This window comes from Dermochelys coriacea, chromosome 14 (assembly GCF_009764565.3).
Source record: "Dermochelys coriacea isolate rDerCor1 chromosome 14, rDerCor1.pri.v4, whole genome shotgun sequence".
Lineage (NCBI taxonomy): Eukaryota > Metazoa > Chordata > Testudines > Dermochelyidae > Dermochelys > Dermochelys coriacea.
In genome coordinates this window covers 6,688,858-6,704,837 of record NC_050081.1, presented here as the reverse complement: position 1 = coordinate 6,704,837, position 15,980 = coordinate 6,688,858, and the positions used below count along the sequence as shown (strand labels likewise).

The following is a 15,980-nucleotide window of genomic DNA, read 5'->3' as shown; positions in this document are numbered from 1 at the left end:
TGCAAACTTCTCAGCTATAGATAGTAAAAAAGAGTCAGCTGTTCTACCTTGCTGCCACCTGCCAGGAGAACGACGCACCTGCAGTAAAGCATGTTGTTTGAAGAAGTTCCCCCTTGACAATGTCTTCTCAAAGTGCCACTGTGTGGTCTCCTTTCCCTTTTTTGGGACGCAAGTGGGCAGACACCTCGCTGGTGTGTTATTGCTCTGAACCTCTGGGAGGCTTCTCGCTCCATAAAAGCGCATCACGCTGGGACAACAAGGGCTTTTGCAAAGAGACCAGATGTTGAGTCAAAGGGAGTTAAACACACTGAGTAGACACTGTCCAGTTGGACCCAGTCTCTGTTATGTTCTCCACCTGCAACCTGCATATGAAAATGTTAAGATCCTGCTTTTTCCTCTGGGGGAAAATATAGTAGCCAATCTCTGAAAATGGAAAAATGATCTAAAGTGTCATCTTTAGTTTGAATATGAGGGCAGTGCTACCTGCCCACACTAGCCTGAGAGTGCTGGTCCTCTTGCTCCCCCCCCCCCGCCCGCTGCCGTGACAGCGGGGACACCTGCTAAGTAATCGTCTCACTGATCAGCTGTGAACGTTCCTGCTAAACTTGGCATGACAGCTGCCTCCAGCTCCAGCAGATGTTTCTAATTTTTAGCCCAACGGAAACTTTATGAATCACTTTGACTCCTTCCCAGAGAGGAAACCTCTTGTGATTCATCCCCCTCTGGGACCACCACAGGGTTTCAAGCGGAGATTATCTGATGGACTGGCTCACCAAGCTCACTTGGCCCTGTCATTTTATTTTGCTTCAAGGGGATCATCCAGTGTGGATTCAGGGTGTCATAAAGATTGAACTAGACACAATCCACCCCGCCCCCACTCCCATTCCTAGCCACTATGGATGTAGAAGCCCTCTACACCAACATTCCACACAAAGATGGACTACAAGCCGTCAGGAACAGTATCCCCGATACTGTCACGGCTAACCTGGTGGCAGAACTTTGTGACTTTGTCCTGACCCATAACTATTTCACATTTGGTGACAATGTATACCTTCAAATCAGCGGCACTGCGATGGGTACCCGCATGGCCCCACAGTATGCCAACATTTTTATGGCTGACTTAGAACAACGCTTCCTCAGCTCTCGTTCCCTAATGCCCCTACTCTACTTGCGCTACATTGATGACATCTTCATCATCTGGACCCATGGAAAAGAAGCTCTTGAGGAATTCCACCATGATTTCAACAATTTCCATCCCACCATCAACCTCAGCCTGGACCAGTCCACACAAGAGATCCACTTCCTGGACACTACGGTGCTAATAAGCGATGGTCACATAAACACCACCCTATATCGGAAACCTACTGACCGCTATTCCTACCTACATGCCTCTAGCTTTCATCCAGATCATACCACTCGATCCATTGTCTACAGCCAAGCGCTACGATATAACCGCATTTGCTCCAACCCCTCAGACAGAGACAAACACCTACAAGATCTCTATCATGCATTCCTACAACTACAATACCCACCTGCTGAAGTGAAGAAACAGATTGACAGAGCCAGAAGAGTACCCAGAAGTCACCTACTACAGGACAGGCCCAACAAAGAAAACAACAGAACGCCACTAGCCATCACCTTCAGCCCCCAACTAAAACCCCTCCAACGCATCATCAAGGATCTACAACCTATCCTGAAGGACGAGCCATCGCTCTCTCAGATCTTGGGAGACAGACCAGTCCTTGCTTACAGACAGCCCCCCAATCTGAAGCAAATACTCACCAGCAACCCCACACCACACAACAGAACCACTAACCCAGGAACCTATCCTTGCAACAAAGCCCGTTGCCAACTCTGTCCACATATCTATTCAGGGGATTCCATCATAGGGCCTAATCACATCAGCCACACTATCAGAGGCTCGTTCACCTGCGCATCTACCAATGTGATATATGCCATCATGTGCCAGCAATGCCCCTCTGCCATGTACATTGGCCAAACTGGACAGTCTCTACGTAAAAGAATTAATGGACACAAATCAGACGTCAAGAATTATAACATTCAAAAACCAGTTGGAGAACACTTCAATCTCTCTGGTCACTCGATCACAGACCTAAGAGTGGCTATACTTCAACAAAAAAGCTTCAAAAACAGACTCCAACGAGAGACTGCTGAATTGGAATTAATTTGCAAACTGGATACAATTAACTTAGGCTTGAATAGAGACTGGGAATGGATGAGTCATTACACAAAGTAAAACTATTTCCCCATGGTATTTCTCCCTCCCACCCCACCCCCCACTGTTCCTCTGATATTCTTGTTAACTGCTGGAATTAGCCTACCTGCTTGTCACCATGAAAGGTTTTCCTCCTTCCCCCCCCTGCTGTTGGTGATGGCTTATCTTAAGTGATCACTCTCCTTACAGTGTGTATGATAAACCCATTGTTTCATGTTCTCTGTGTGTGTGTATATAAATCTCTCCTCTGTTTTTTCCACCAAATGCATCCGATGAAGTGAGCTGTAGCTCACGAAAGCTTATGCTCTAATAAATTTGTTAGTCTCTAAGGTGCCACACGTACTCCTTTTCCCATTCCTTGTCACCTTAACTCCCCTTAACGGGTCTCTCTGTGTTTGTGAAGGGAGACTTCCTTAGAATGGAATGAGTGACTCAGTGGAGATGAACTGTGCTGTTCCAGTGCATGATCTAAGCCTCTGCTTCATAAGAGACATGAAGTCATTATGAACTTGTGGCTTGGTTGCTGGCCCCACAGAGCTATAAAGGTCTCTTAGATGTCCCTGCCACTAGCTGAGCTGTAATAATAGCAGGAAGGACCAGAATGCTCCTTGTTCTCATAGAGTCATACTGGAGGGGATTCACAGGGAAAGTTACTGTAGAACATGAGCTTGTGTTTGCTAAACACATTCCATTCGCTAGCCCCAAATGTTCTGCGCTCCTCTTTGAAATGCCTTGGTACTAGATAGTCCAGTTCATGTAACGGGGCTGGTATTGGAGTAGAAAACTCAGAGAAGTTAACTTTAGTGGCATAAAACCAGGGCAGATTCTGTAGGGCTGTACTGAAAACTGTAAAAGCTGTATTGAGGCAGGGACAGAGTGAGGTCGCTGTTAAAACTGATCATGTTTAAGCCAAGCAGGAATAATGCAGTGGGCGCAGGTTGCCCCGTTGAGTTGCAGCTTCGGTGCCACAAGTACTCCTTTTCTTTTTAGCTTTGATCAGGTACAGCTACACTGGTATTGTTGGAACACAGACAAGCTCAGAGTACGTCTTTAGTGTTGTGCCATCTCCTATAGAAACAGAAGAGTGTTAGCAACCCTTCCAAGGAGCTGCTACATTCTGGCTAGTCATATTCGTTCTTGCATTGACACCCTGTTAAGGATGAGATGTGAAAACAAGAGTGATTATTATAAACAGGCAAAATGGTTGATCAGATCTCTAGTGCACAATTAGCGCCCATCAGCTATTCATCAGGGAAGGAAATGGACTCCAAGGGCCCTGAGAAAAGGTGAGAAAGGATGAATAAAAAACATTTAAGAAACCAGACCCAGTGTCTTAGCTTGGCAAGCAGAACTCTCACAGTATGACATATGCAAGCCATACTCGTCACCAGGGGATTGAAGCAAAGAAACAACAATGGCTCTTACTCTTTCATTTTGCTTCCAAAGCATGCTTGGTCCTCAAGACTTGTAATTTGGTGGGAAAGCAGAATGACTGCCTCTTCAAGCACAGCCTGATCTCCTCTGGGGCTGTGCCAGAGCTCAGGGCGGGAACAGATGAAATCTTACCTGGTATCCCCTAATGTGTTGCCTTCTTTTCTTCCTGTAGACGTTGTTTCATCCCAACAGTGGAGCAGCTGGAAAGGACGGAGAGATAAAAGCACTACGGCTGGCTCAATACAAGGCATTTTACACTACAGGTATAGTCTGTTTGAATTTAGGAAAAGTCTCTCATCCAAAGGCCTATGTGCCCTTGCGGAGAGATTTAAAAATCCAGGGAGATTGGTACAAACAAGCACAAATCCAGGAGCCTTCCGCAAACCAGAAAATGAATCAAATCCTTGCCCCAGCCACGGATACCTCCCCTGCAGGCTTCATGGCCAAGAGCTGGTGACCTTCAGGGCAGCTTCAGACCAAGAGGAGTATGAATTCCAAAGCTGAGGATGCCTCCCAGAGAACGTGCTGACAGCAGCTTCCTCTCTGAGCCCCATATTCAGCAAGGCACCTAGGCCCGTGGCTTCAGCGGGGCAAGCCAGGTGCTTAACGGTAGCATGTGCTGCAGTGCTTTTTTGAGTCATGACCTGGAACGAGGGCTTTAGCCACAGCACCTCTGATGGTCACGACAACTACTAGTGGTGACCTCTGGAAACAGATGGGGAAGCAGACACCCAGAGCACGTCAACAAAAGTTACAGAGGAAGGATCCTGATGTGAGAGGACAGCAAGAGGAATGACATGCTCCTCTGCAGCCCTCTGGAAATGCTTAGGGTCCATTAACGTCAGAGGGTGGATGATTAAAATGGTTCCCTCACATACAATTCCACTGCTTCTGTTCATAGCATTTGGCTTGTTCTAAGGCATCTCCAATGCAGTATGTAGCCCCTAGAGAGCAGGTGCCTTCCCTGCCAGGGTCTCTGCTTACCAGCAGCAGTGGACCTGCTCATGTTTCATCTCATTTCCTTTATTTTTAACCTTCAGTTTATTTAGCCTTCTTGTGGCTATTCTTGTGTCCCTGTGTTGCCCTTTGCCTCTCAATTCCCTTTTAGAGTAGCTCACAAGATGCCTTGTTATTTTTCCCTTGCCTGTAGAGCTTGCAAAAACTGTAATTTCATAACTGGGTCAAACTTGGGTCAGCCTATGCAAACCAATGCACAACCTTGCTGGAGGGTTTCAACCACAGCTGCAATCTCCCTTGCTGTACAGGATTTCTGAGCTATAATTACTGAAGGCTGTCATGCTAGTACCATTTGCCAGAGATCACAGGAAGCCCTAGGACTATCACTTCATATATTTAGATCCCTAGCCTGTCTCTAGTGCGATTCCTAAAGAGCAGGCAGTGACTTTTACAAATGTTTCCAATACAGCACCACTGCACAGTAGATGTTGCTAGGCAGGACTTTCCCTAGCCTATCACTGGAATAATCCATGTAGAACTCAAAGCTTTTCAGTCTGCTGCTAGGTTGTTAAGCCATATCCAGCAATGTGGTAGCGACTGTAGGTATAAGAGGTTAGACCTACACTAGAAACTCACTGATCTCCTTTGCTTTTGAATAACTCATTTGTCATAGTTATATCTGCTAGCCTAGGACCCTGGCACCCTTGGTAACAGAAGTATCTGCTGCATGTGTTCAGGGTGTCACGTCTGCTGGAAACTAATGACACTGCAGCAGGGATGGCTGCCAGGGGACTTTAGAGTTTTTCTCTGGGTTTCTGTTCCAGGCGGGGCGAAAGCCTGTGATGGAAGCATTGGGCTGGAAGAGCATCACCACCCACCGCTCATTTTTAATCTGGATCATGACATTCAGGAGCAGGTGCCTCTGGACGTGAAGACTGGCGAGTATCGGGCTGTGCTACCTGCAATAACCAGGGCTGTGACAGACTTTCTTCAGGATATTGCATCAGACAACATCTCGACTGCTGATTACTCCCATGATCCAGCAGTGACGCCCTGCTGCAATCCACAGCACATAGTATGCCGATGTCAGGCTTGCTGCTCTAGCCCAGCCATGGTAGACTGTAACAGGGAGCCGTAGTCAACAGTTTCACACTGAATTGGCTGTCAGGTCAGTCTGTGCCATTCTGCTGTATGCAAATAAATCTGATGCTGTCTAAACCAGCTCGAAAAGCTAGCATATCAGTGTGTAGCTACAGTTGGCATGGTTCTCTTTGCACAGCGTTTTGAATAGCATAGCCACGTTGCAATCCCTTTGAGACACTGTGGGTGGAGCGTTTTGGAAAGATCACCTTCTCTGCTCCTGCATGAAGAGGGGACAAAGAGCTGGTAGATCTAGATCAGTGGTTCTCAACCTATTCACCATTGTGGGCCACGTCCAACGCTGCCTGTATGGATGTCAAATCAGCAGCAGCTCTGTGCTGAATAGGCTGCAAGCGGCCCGCAGGTTGAGAACCCCTGCTCTAGATTGTGGTTGGGGAGGAGGAAGGGGGAATGTGCTTCATGGGCTCACTTGGTGACAGAGGCGGTTCTTGGGTCAAAGCCCTTGTCTATTGCATTGGCCCTTGCCTGTACCTTGGAGAAGAATTGCTGCAAAAGATGAACCTGCATGTCACTTTCTGTTCAGTGATCTGAAACTGGCCTTGAAGGGGACTTGGGGGGACGTGACAAGAGGATGAGCACAGATCGGGAGGGATGGGGCCCAGGAAGTAGTGGATTAAACCTTTGTATGTATGGCCTTGACCTATCTGGAGGCCCTGCGATCTGTTGGCTCAGAGGGCCAGACACCCCCTGCTATTCCTGGGGAGGTGAGGGCTCATCTTTACCGCCTCTGGCAGCACAAGATGGTCACTCCTGTCTCCAGGTGGGTTTTTTCATCTAGGGTTAAACCAGTATGGGATTTACATGAAGCTGAGATGAAGACAGTGGCCCAGCTCTGTACCCTAGGGACAGGGGAATTGCACGGAAAACTGACCACCTCCTCGAGACTTAGCTGACAAGTAGTAAGGCGAACCACCACCCTCTCCCCCCAGGATTTCTTATCCATATTTACAAAAGGCACCCGCTTAGAATAATGCCCTGTACTTCCAGGGCAACTTGCGCCTCTGAGGATCTCACAGCACTTTGCCAAGATGGGCAAGTGTTAGCTCAGCCTGAGAGGATTCCTCTAGCACAGCCTGCTGTCCCTGCCCTGCTGTAAGGGCTTTTGGGGATGGCCTAGAGAGGAGGTGTGAAAGGGGCAGAGCCAGAGCATGATGCCCTCCTGCAGTCTTGACCACTGAATTTGCTCCTTGGGAGCTGTTAGCCACTGGCACAAGGCAGCCCAGCCCAGAGACCAAACTGGTGCCTGGCAGTTCCTTGAATGGTGATGGAAAGCCCCCTTGATTCCCAGGCTGCTCTGGCACATCTGGGCCATTATCTCCATGTTACAAATGGGGAATCCCAGGCAAAAGTTAAGTGAATGCCTCAAGGCTGCAGCAGGTCAGTGTCACAGCAGCAAACAGGGACCACAGGTCCCACATCCTGGACAACGCTCCTGAAGCCAGAAGGAGTTGGGCAGGGTAAGTCAGTCCAGGTTCAGCAGCAGCAGTCTTGAGTCTCAATTCCCATCTCTGACAACAATGCCCTTCATTTCAAAAATAGTATTGTTTGAAACAAACGAGTCAGCGTGTAGCTGAAGGCAACGGGTTGTGATTCACAAACAGTCAAAACCAAAACTAGGAGCAGTTCCACTAATAAACCTGAATCAAGACCAACATCCGTAGGGCCCCCAGAGAACAGCAAGAACTCCCACACCGAGCAGCCACTGACATATGATGACTTTATCACTAGTCTTCTGGTAGAGCTCAAACATAATAAATTGGGGGATTTCCCCCTACTATCACTGCAAAAATACTCTGCATGAATAAAATATGTATATACTGTACAAAGACATTGTTCAATAGACTTTATACACAGAAAACAGCATAAATTAGAAAAGGGAAAACCATGTATATAAAATTCAGGTTACATACAAATCTGGTCTGGTTAGCATTTACAATGGGGTTTTAATGTCTCCTTTGTTAAATATAGCACTGGGCATGCAGTACATTTATACCACACCCATATGCGTCAAACACAGGGCCAGAGGGGTGAGGTAACCACTTGAACATACTGTTGTAAAGCAATGCAGCACCTCTGGTTATTCACCCTGTTGTAGGCACCCACAAATCCGTTCTTCCACACTGCTGGGTTTTTCCAAACCACCTCCCAGCGCCTGTCCCAAATCCGGAGGTTGGCTTCTCATCATGACCTCTTCACTTTGCCCAGGTGACCTCCACGGCACAAGATTATCTACCAAAATCAAAACAGAACTGCCTTACTTTTTCCAGTGACCGGTCATTAAACAGGGTGCATCGCAGAAGGCTTTGCACACGTGCAGGGGAGAAGACAGCATGTAGTGTTTTACTTTCTGGTCAATGGGTGTTTGGTGGGTCAGTCAGTTTTTGCCCTACATGTATAGGTTGGTGATAATGTGTCCCTTATCCAGCTGCCTTTGCATCCAGAACACAGAGATTAAAAACAGACAGTGTATACAGACATACTGGATCACTATGTGTCAACTATTAACTCCAGTAACAGAATCCAGCAGCCTCCTAAGGACACAGGCAGAAAATATACAATAGCAAAGACTTTTTAATAGCTACTTCATACCAGCTCTGCACACAAGCCCCAAGAAGGTACTAAAAATCTTTGGCAAGAACTGCACCTTCTTATGGAAAAGCCTGAGGCAGGGCTGTGCTCGCTCACCCACTCTCTACCCCCAGAAGGGTTCCTCTGCTTTACGGAGACTCCACACAGCAGCTAATGAGATCTTTGTGGCAGCGTACAGATGCCTGCTGGGGTAGATCATCCCACAGCGCCTACTGAAATGACCTCCATCTTGGGCTGAGTTGCAGAGACACTGAACACTTTCAAGCTTGGTCTGATGTGGAAAAAATAAGGGATTTTACTCTTGATGAGCTTGCAAGGAACCACTAGCTGTGCTTTATGGTCCTTTGGTCACAGAAATGTCCTAATTTTGTGTCTAATGGTGCTGAAGCTGAGAGACCGACAGAACTGGATTCTACATCACAAAGAGGATCAAGCTAATGTAGCTGTGTCTGGGCCTATTCCTGCAGGTCTTACTCAGGCAAAAACTCCTTTTGAAGTCAGTGAGTCAGGAGTTGCTAGAAGGAGCAAAGGCTAGCCATACTTCCATAGAAGCTTCACACCAAGAAGGAGCATTATTAACACAGTTCCACAGAGGCATTTTTGCTCTTTGTTACCGTAGGTGGCAACTATAAAGAAATGTAGCCAAAAGTTCATAGTAGTGCCAAATGTCTACGGAGCAGAGTGAGGCCTGGTCTACGCTGGGGGTGGGGTGGGGAAGGGGTTATGCAGGAATACTGGGGTGTGTATTGCAATGGGCAAGCATTCAGAGCCTCTCAGTAATCCAAATTGCAGCAAACAGGTGGTAGATGGATACGGCCCATTGTAGGGATCTGTTTTCTCACTGCTATTGACAATGCTAGTTGCTGAGCATGCACACAGGAGCTATATGCTCGTAGCGTCAGCAGTGTCCTTCAGCTGCCTGCCCTTTTGTACTGGCCACTCAAGTACCATTAAATCTGGAGGTAACAGAACAAGAGGTCCTGAGCATGGAAGCAATTTTAAAGGTTCCTTTTGCATTTCGGTCCCAAGCCCTTGGTTCCATCAAATAATGGATTGCTCTGCAATCTCTAGGGGAAGTTCAGAAAACACCTCTAATGAAATTGCCTCTTGCTATCAGGCTCCATCTTAACATTCCTGATACAAGATTCTTTGGTTCTCAGCACACGTAGAAGAATCCAACAGAAATGTAGCTGCGCATTATACCCCTCCATTACAGCTCTATAGGCGGGCTTTACATTCTGCACAGATCCTCTTTCCTATTACATTCTATGGGTCTTTGCAGAGATTTCTACAGCATGTATATTTCATTTCTATTGAAGCTGCTCTATTGGTTTCATCCTTCTTGCTAATAAATGCTTGCTCAATCCTATAGGAATCTTCCATAAAACCTCATGACCACACTACCTCTTTAGAACTCTCAGAAAAACCCCTTGTGATCATGGTGTCCTGAAGAAGCTGCAATGAATTCTGAAAGGCTACTTTGGCTCTGTGGCCAAAATCACATCAGCATTAAACTCAGGCATAAAGTGCATAAATCAACAATTACTTAGGCTCCTGGCAAACTCTTTTGGAACACTGACTGCCATGTGTCAGATCCCTAGTATAGGTAAGCAGAAGTCAAGTTCCAGCTGTGCATGGCCAGAACCACATGAATATTTAAAGCTGGACCTGTACATAGAATAAATAATGTGGGTTCATTCCTCCCTTCCCACAAGGATTTCTGGTCCTCTCAGCAAGTCAGCAGTCTGCAGAGATCAAGAATTGACTTCAGTGCTTTCCTCTTGAGACATCAATCTTTGGGTACTATGCCACCAGCCATTACTGTCTCATCTGAGCACTTTCCTCATAAAATCAATAGCAAAGTCCCTAAGTGGACTTCAAAGAATCAAATCCACTCCTATCATTGAAAGTGAAATAGGTGATTAACCTCATTTTCCAAGTCAGTACCAGTTTCAATAGCACCTAACATCATGGACATCATCCAAACAACTTCTAGTCAGATTTTAAATTCATATAGGTCCTCGGGCTTTTTATCTCCTCCTCTTACTGAGGTCTGGCTTGGCCCTTCCCTTGTTAAATTAAGTGGTACCTTTGTACTGCCAGCAATAGGCTCTGGATCAGGCCCAAGCTATGGCACCTTTAATACTAATGATTTAGTCACATTAAGCAGTGACTGAAGTCAGTAGAAGGAAGAGTATTTAAAAACCAGAGGAGCTACAGGAAACTGTATGCTGCTCCTTCCACAAAACTGTGTCCAAATATAAAGCGTAACAAGTCAAGCTGGCTGGGGCAGGACAATTCCATTTTCCATTCTCAAGGTTTCAGAATTTGTTTTTGTTCCAAAACCTTTCAAACATTTTCAAGAAACGGAATTGGGTCGAAATGTCTGTTTTTGGATCAGCAAGGTCAGGCTTTGATTCTGATCTCTAGTCAAAAGTGACCAGAGTGTCCACCCTGGACCTCAGATACCTTTCTGTTGAAAGCCTCATAGAAATCAATACATCTCCACACATCAAAGTGTTCTGACCAGCCTTACGTAGAAGCAGCACAGTGTAACCAAATGCTGCACTAGCAACTGGAAACTTCAGCAATAAGGAGGAAAAACAAAGTTCTAAGTCCAAATGCTTCATCTGGAAGTTCCTACTGCAAGGTCACAGCAAAGAGGCCTGTGTTGAGAAATAAGTCACACACGTAAGTTGTTCTATCAAGTTAATTACGCACAAGGTTTTGACAGATCAAAGTCCATTTAATAAAGGACTGTTGGTGGACAGCAGGGGTTTTGGGCTGCTTTCATACAATCCAATCACAGCATGCAAACTCACTTAAGCGTATCAGTTCAGCTCAGCTCAACTCCTGTTTGTTGGCTCTTGCTTGTCCCTAGAACACACACTCAAGTGAAGGTTCCTTGGAAAGAAGCTTAGGAATTTGTGATGGGCTACACCCCCTTCTACAACATTGGCTTCAGAACCCCAGGGTCAATATGGAATGGTTAAAGGGTAAACACTTCAAACTAAATACCCTGAATAGGAAGCTAATGGGGAAGTGGGAAAGAAATACAAGAAAGAAAAAACTGTCATGCCAGGTTTCAAATAAATTACGTTACAGACAATGGAAGGGAACTGTATAATCCATGGCCAGGTCATGCACAGTTCTGAACGAAAGTAGTGAGTTTCATGAGAGTTCTGCGACTGGCTAGGTTGCTCTTGTATAGCACTCTACATCAGTAGATCTCAAAGGGCTTTAGAGTATCACTAAACCGTAGTCAACTTCGAAAATCTCAGCCACCAATTGTGTTGGGTTGCATCCTGAGACCCTAATACAGTTTTTACTTGGTCCTTACTCAGGCAAAACTTCCACTGAAGATGAAGACTGAGTAAAGGGCTCAGGATTCTGACGACTATATTGTTGCAGCAATTTACTGTGAAGTCAAAGTGTCCTGGTATATTACTGTGTTACCATTATGGAGAGGCTGCTAAGTACTATAAATTATTATCGCAGGTAACCAACATCTGCCCTCTAAAATGTTAAGCAAACATGGTAAGTGTTTGGATACTAGATCACATAGCTGGAGAGACACTGCCAGGTTCAAAGTCAGTTTTAAAAAGCAAAAATGTCCTTACCTCTGGTGACTGATACTGATGATTGTTAAAATATTGGAAATGGATTTTAAATTCTAATATGCTTGTCACCATTTGTGATAGAGGTTTGGGCTTTTTCCGGAGGCGGTGGAAGCTCACTGTGAATTGGGGACATGGGGCAGTGGATTAGAGGTGCTTTACATGGGGAGCATGGGGAAGTCGAGGTGTCAGGGATAGATTGTGGAGTGTGATGGGTGCTCTGCATGGGGGGCTACTTAGACTCAACTATATGTGCATGTGGTGTGTTCCTGCCTGCTCCCCAACTGGATCCTGGGTGGTGCAGTGGCTGCGCCAACCTCTCTGGGTCCTGCTCTCACCTGCCTCTCTCCCTACTACCCCTCATGCATGTGTGCATGTTGTAGGGAATGGCATACCAGGGTGAAAGTACAGATCAGTCCCTCCTCAATATTTCCATTGTGCTAGCCCCCTTTACCCCTCTGATTCTGCAGCCCCTGGGATTTTTTTGCATTTCACTCAATTTGGGAATTAAAAGATTGCTCAGTTTTACGTTCGTTCTGGTCACTTCAAGTTGCAGCTGTATCAGCCCAAAGCTGGGATATGGATATGTTTGCACTGAAAATACTGCCAGGAATAATTTTTTTTTTTTTTTGTTAAAAGTGCTGCCATCATCAAAATTAAAGCTATTTCTATTAATATGAGAGACGGGCCCAAGATTTAAAGGTCAGATCCAGATTCAAACTTCACCCACATTTGCAGGTGTTTAAATCCTGGGAATTTGCTTGGCCCTCTCTCTAATTAACATTAGGTTTTGTAGGCTGTATCCCCATCCCTAGCTGCCACAGCTCTGGGTGTAAACTACCTGGCGGTGTCCCTGTAACACAGTTGTTATAGGCTTGATAATGGATCGGGCACATTAGAGAAAAAACGAACAACATCTTTTCTGTAAGAAGTTAATACTTTCTTCTTAGCATGAGGGCTGTACTGCCGTTTTAGGGACTCCTAATGCTCACAGGAGGGAATTCATTCTCGTCATCAAGACACACTGGTCCAGTTGCAAATTCATGTTCTGGGATAACCTCTCCTCGCAGGGCGCCCCCATCTTCCGAGTAACCTGTAAAAACAAAGAAAGGCAAAAGATTAAGGACAAATGAATCCAAGAAGCCCAAAGTAGAGCAGGTAGAGACACCATCTTCTCACTGCATTTGAGCTCAGAGCTGGTGTCTGCAGCAGTTTCGCAAAGCAGCCGGAGGATCGGGGGGTTTTGTCTTTGCCAGCATTAGTCTGGGGAACAGATTAAGGCATTAGCTTCTGCAAAATAAGTTTTCTGCTTCCCATCACAGGCAAACCAAGGGGGGCCTGGATAATTTGCCGCAGTAACTTTAAACAGCCATGCAGCTGCAGCATAAGAGTCATTCATATAGAAGACTTGAACTCAATGATCCGGCATTTGTTTCTGTAGGATGCATGAAAGAAAGGCTTAAAGAAAATCAGTTTCAATAGTAAAATAGGTCTCATGCTATACAGACTAATGTCCAGGGAAATGATCACACCAGCTTGTATTCCCAAAGAGGGTGAAAGAGTTGAAATTGTAATAATGGTTTATACGGTTTCACTGTCTTAGTTTCTTCAATTATTACGACAACCAAATGATCTAGCTTAAATTACTTTTGCACCTTGCAGCAATGAAATACTGCCAAGAATTTCTTTAATAGAAGAGAAGATCCTGTAAAAGGACCTTTGTAGAGGACATATTTCTGCTCTCAGTGAATATTAACAGAAGTTGTGCCCAAGTGCAGGGAGAGATGCACACCCAGCCCTGCAAACTCACTCTCCCTGGCATGCATTCTGCATAAGGAAAGGAAGCAGACTGCTGGATGCTAACAAACTGCTGAGGAATCACGCTCCATGTTTTGGTAAAAGCTTGTCAGAGACTTTGGTCTTACTGATTTACTCCCAAGAATTAGAAACCTGAAATATTCCTGTGTGTTTTTAATTAGGGTTATTTCTGATCACCTTAGATGACAGGTTTCAGAGTAGCAGCCGAAAGCTTATGCTCAAATAAATGTGTTAGTCTAAGGTGCCACAAGTACTTTTTTTTTTTTTTTTAAGACAATGTTCTGCAAGGCTGCTGTCATGATGGAATCATTTATTTTAAACTGGGGAGCAGATTTGTTAAAGCTGATTGAGTCCATTAAAGCAAGCCCAGGTCCTTGTAATAAAAATCGTGTTCTATCGGCTAGTGTGTGTGCAAATCTTGACGACTCGGGAGTCTAACAAGGCAGTCGCCCCCTGGCCTCCTGCACCATGTTAGCACTACTTTCTGTACGAAAAAGCGAAGTGGTTTCAATAGACTCTGTAGCGATCCTGATGCAGTACCGTGGAGATCTGGCTTTTTATGAACCACCACAGTTTCAATGGTTGGACACAGATCTGACAACTGTCATTGGTGACAATTCGTAATGCAAGTGAGGATATAGTTACTGCTGTTCCCAGCGGAGTTGCAGCATAATTTTGATCATTATTAATCATGCTTAGCACTTAGCTAGTGCTCCCTACTGTCAAAGTGTTGCATCACTTTGATGACCGAAAGTTAAGTAAGAATTAGCAAATTCATCATCATTAGGATGCCCCAGTGAAGTAGGAAAACAACGTGGTTTTTTTCAGTAAACTGACTTAGTTTGTCTCACTCCTGAAAATCCAAAGACCAGACCCTTTAGAGCCAAGAATGATTTCCTCAATATGTCACTTATTTACACTGTTTAGGATTCTTGGACATGCAGCCCAGATCCAAAGTACTGGAAACTGGCAACAAGCAAGGATGAAACACAAGATCAGGTCTGGAAAGCGTTCAAAGCTCTGAACAGGGAGAATCTACTAAAGGGTGTGGTGGTTATTCCAGAGAAGGGTGGGGAAAGACACATCGATTTACAGACCTAGGTGCTGCCAGAGGGCTCAATGCTACAAAATGAGTAGGGCGAGTAATAATGCTGAATATTTACACAGTGCTTTTAAATATTCAGAGCTCTTTGAAATGCACTGTGTAGCTCCACGGATTTATCATTATTAAACCTCACAACACACCTGGGCAGATTTATTTTACAGATGGTGTCATCTGACGGAAGGAGGTTAAGTGACTAGCTTAAGGCTACAGAAGGAGTCATTATTGGAGAGGAAATTCAAATGTAGATGTTCCCGATGCCCTCTCCTGTGCTCAGCTCACTAGAGCAAACCTCTGCCTCATGCATACACGAGCACTTGCATTTCAGAATTGGTGACCATTAAACACGGGGTATGGGGAAGAACACCACCATGGAACTTGCAATGAACTCTATAGCAATGAAATTCCTGCAGTTGGATCAGTGCAGGAGGGCCCTGAGAAACTCAAAGGGGCACTGCGTGAGCGAAAGGATTAGCCTGGGTGGACCTGATAGCAGGAACAGGGTGATGGTGAAGCAGAACAAAACATCTCAACTCATTTCAATGGGCTGCAATGTGGGAAGTGCAGTGCCAGGAAAGCCTCCGCTCAGTGACGCTCTTCTGTGAAAAATTCTGACTTTGCTACAATAAGCTTTCACCTGATCAGCCTTTCAGAGATGCCAGCCCCTGGGGTAAGCCTAGCTCACCTGGCATGTGCTCACCTTGCATGGATGAAGATGAAGGCATCGTACTTTGTCGGGCTACGGTTGCTGCATAAGACTGAGGTAATGGAGGCCGGAGGTCATTTTCTTTGTTCTCGTCTGTCTTTCCCAAGCCAAACAGGCTAATTGTTTTGAAGCAAGAGAAGAAATAAGAGTTAGCTTTGATCCTGGCCATTCCCCTCCTCTGCAGAAGTTCTAACAATGCCCCTGTACAAGTCACAGTGATTGATAATGAGCTTCTAAGGAACAGACCCTCATCCAAAGTTTCTGTGAGATACCAACCCTGCTACAAAAACATTAGGAGCCCACAGAAACAAGGAAACCAAACATGAACCTGAATCAACCCATCTGGGGCCTGTGCGATGC

General features: G+C 45.6%; 2 protein-coding genes across 8 annotated transcripts in view; one reads left to right on the top strand and one right to left on the bottom strand.

The window, feature by feature from the left end:
- ARSG (arylsulfatase G) overlaps positions 1-5,848 on the top strand; it is an 86,568-nt gene extending 80,720 nt beyond the window's left edge. For all 6 annotated transcript variants that reach the window (XM_043496398.1, XM_038370597.2, XM_038370598.2 and 3 more), the window contains 2 exons: positions 3,843-3,933; positions 5,452-5,848. In XM_043496398.1, coding sequence (XP_043352333.1) covers positions 3,843-3,933; positions 5,452-5,765 — 405 coding nt within the window. In that variant the 3' untranslated portion in view covers positions 5,766-5,848. The remainder of the gene's footprint in view (positions 1-3,842; positions 3,934-5,451) is intronic.
- A 1,643-nt stretch (positions 5,849-7,491) lies between these two features.
- The window catches only part of WIPI1 (WD repeat domain, phosphoinositide interacting 1), a 34,042-nt gene continuing 25,553 nt past the window's right edge, over positions 7,492-15,980 (bottom strand). The window contains exons 11-13 of one of the 2 annotated variants that reach the window (XM_038370608.2): positions 15,615-15,736; positions 12,938-13,087; positions 7,492-8,017 (exon numbers count right to left, since the gene is read on the bottom strand). In XM_038370608.2, coding sequence (XP_038226536.1) covers positions 12,966-13,087; positions 15,615-15,736 — 244 coding nt within the window. In that variant the 3' untranslated portion in view covers positions 7,492-8,017; positions 12,938-12,965. The remainder of the gene's footprint in view (positions 8,018-12,937; positions 13,088-15,614; positions 15,737-15,980) is intronic. The other variant, XM_038370607.2, reaches the window with a different exon arrangement.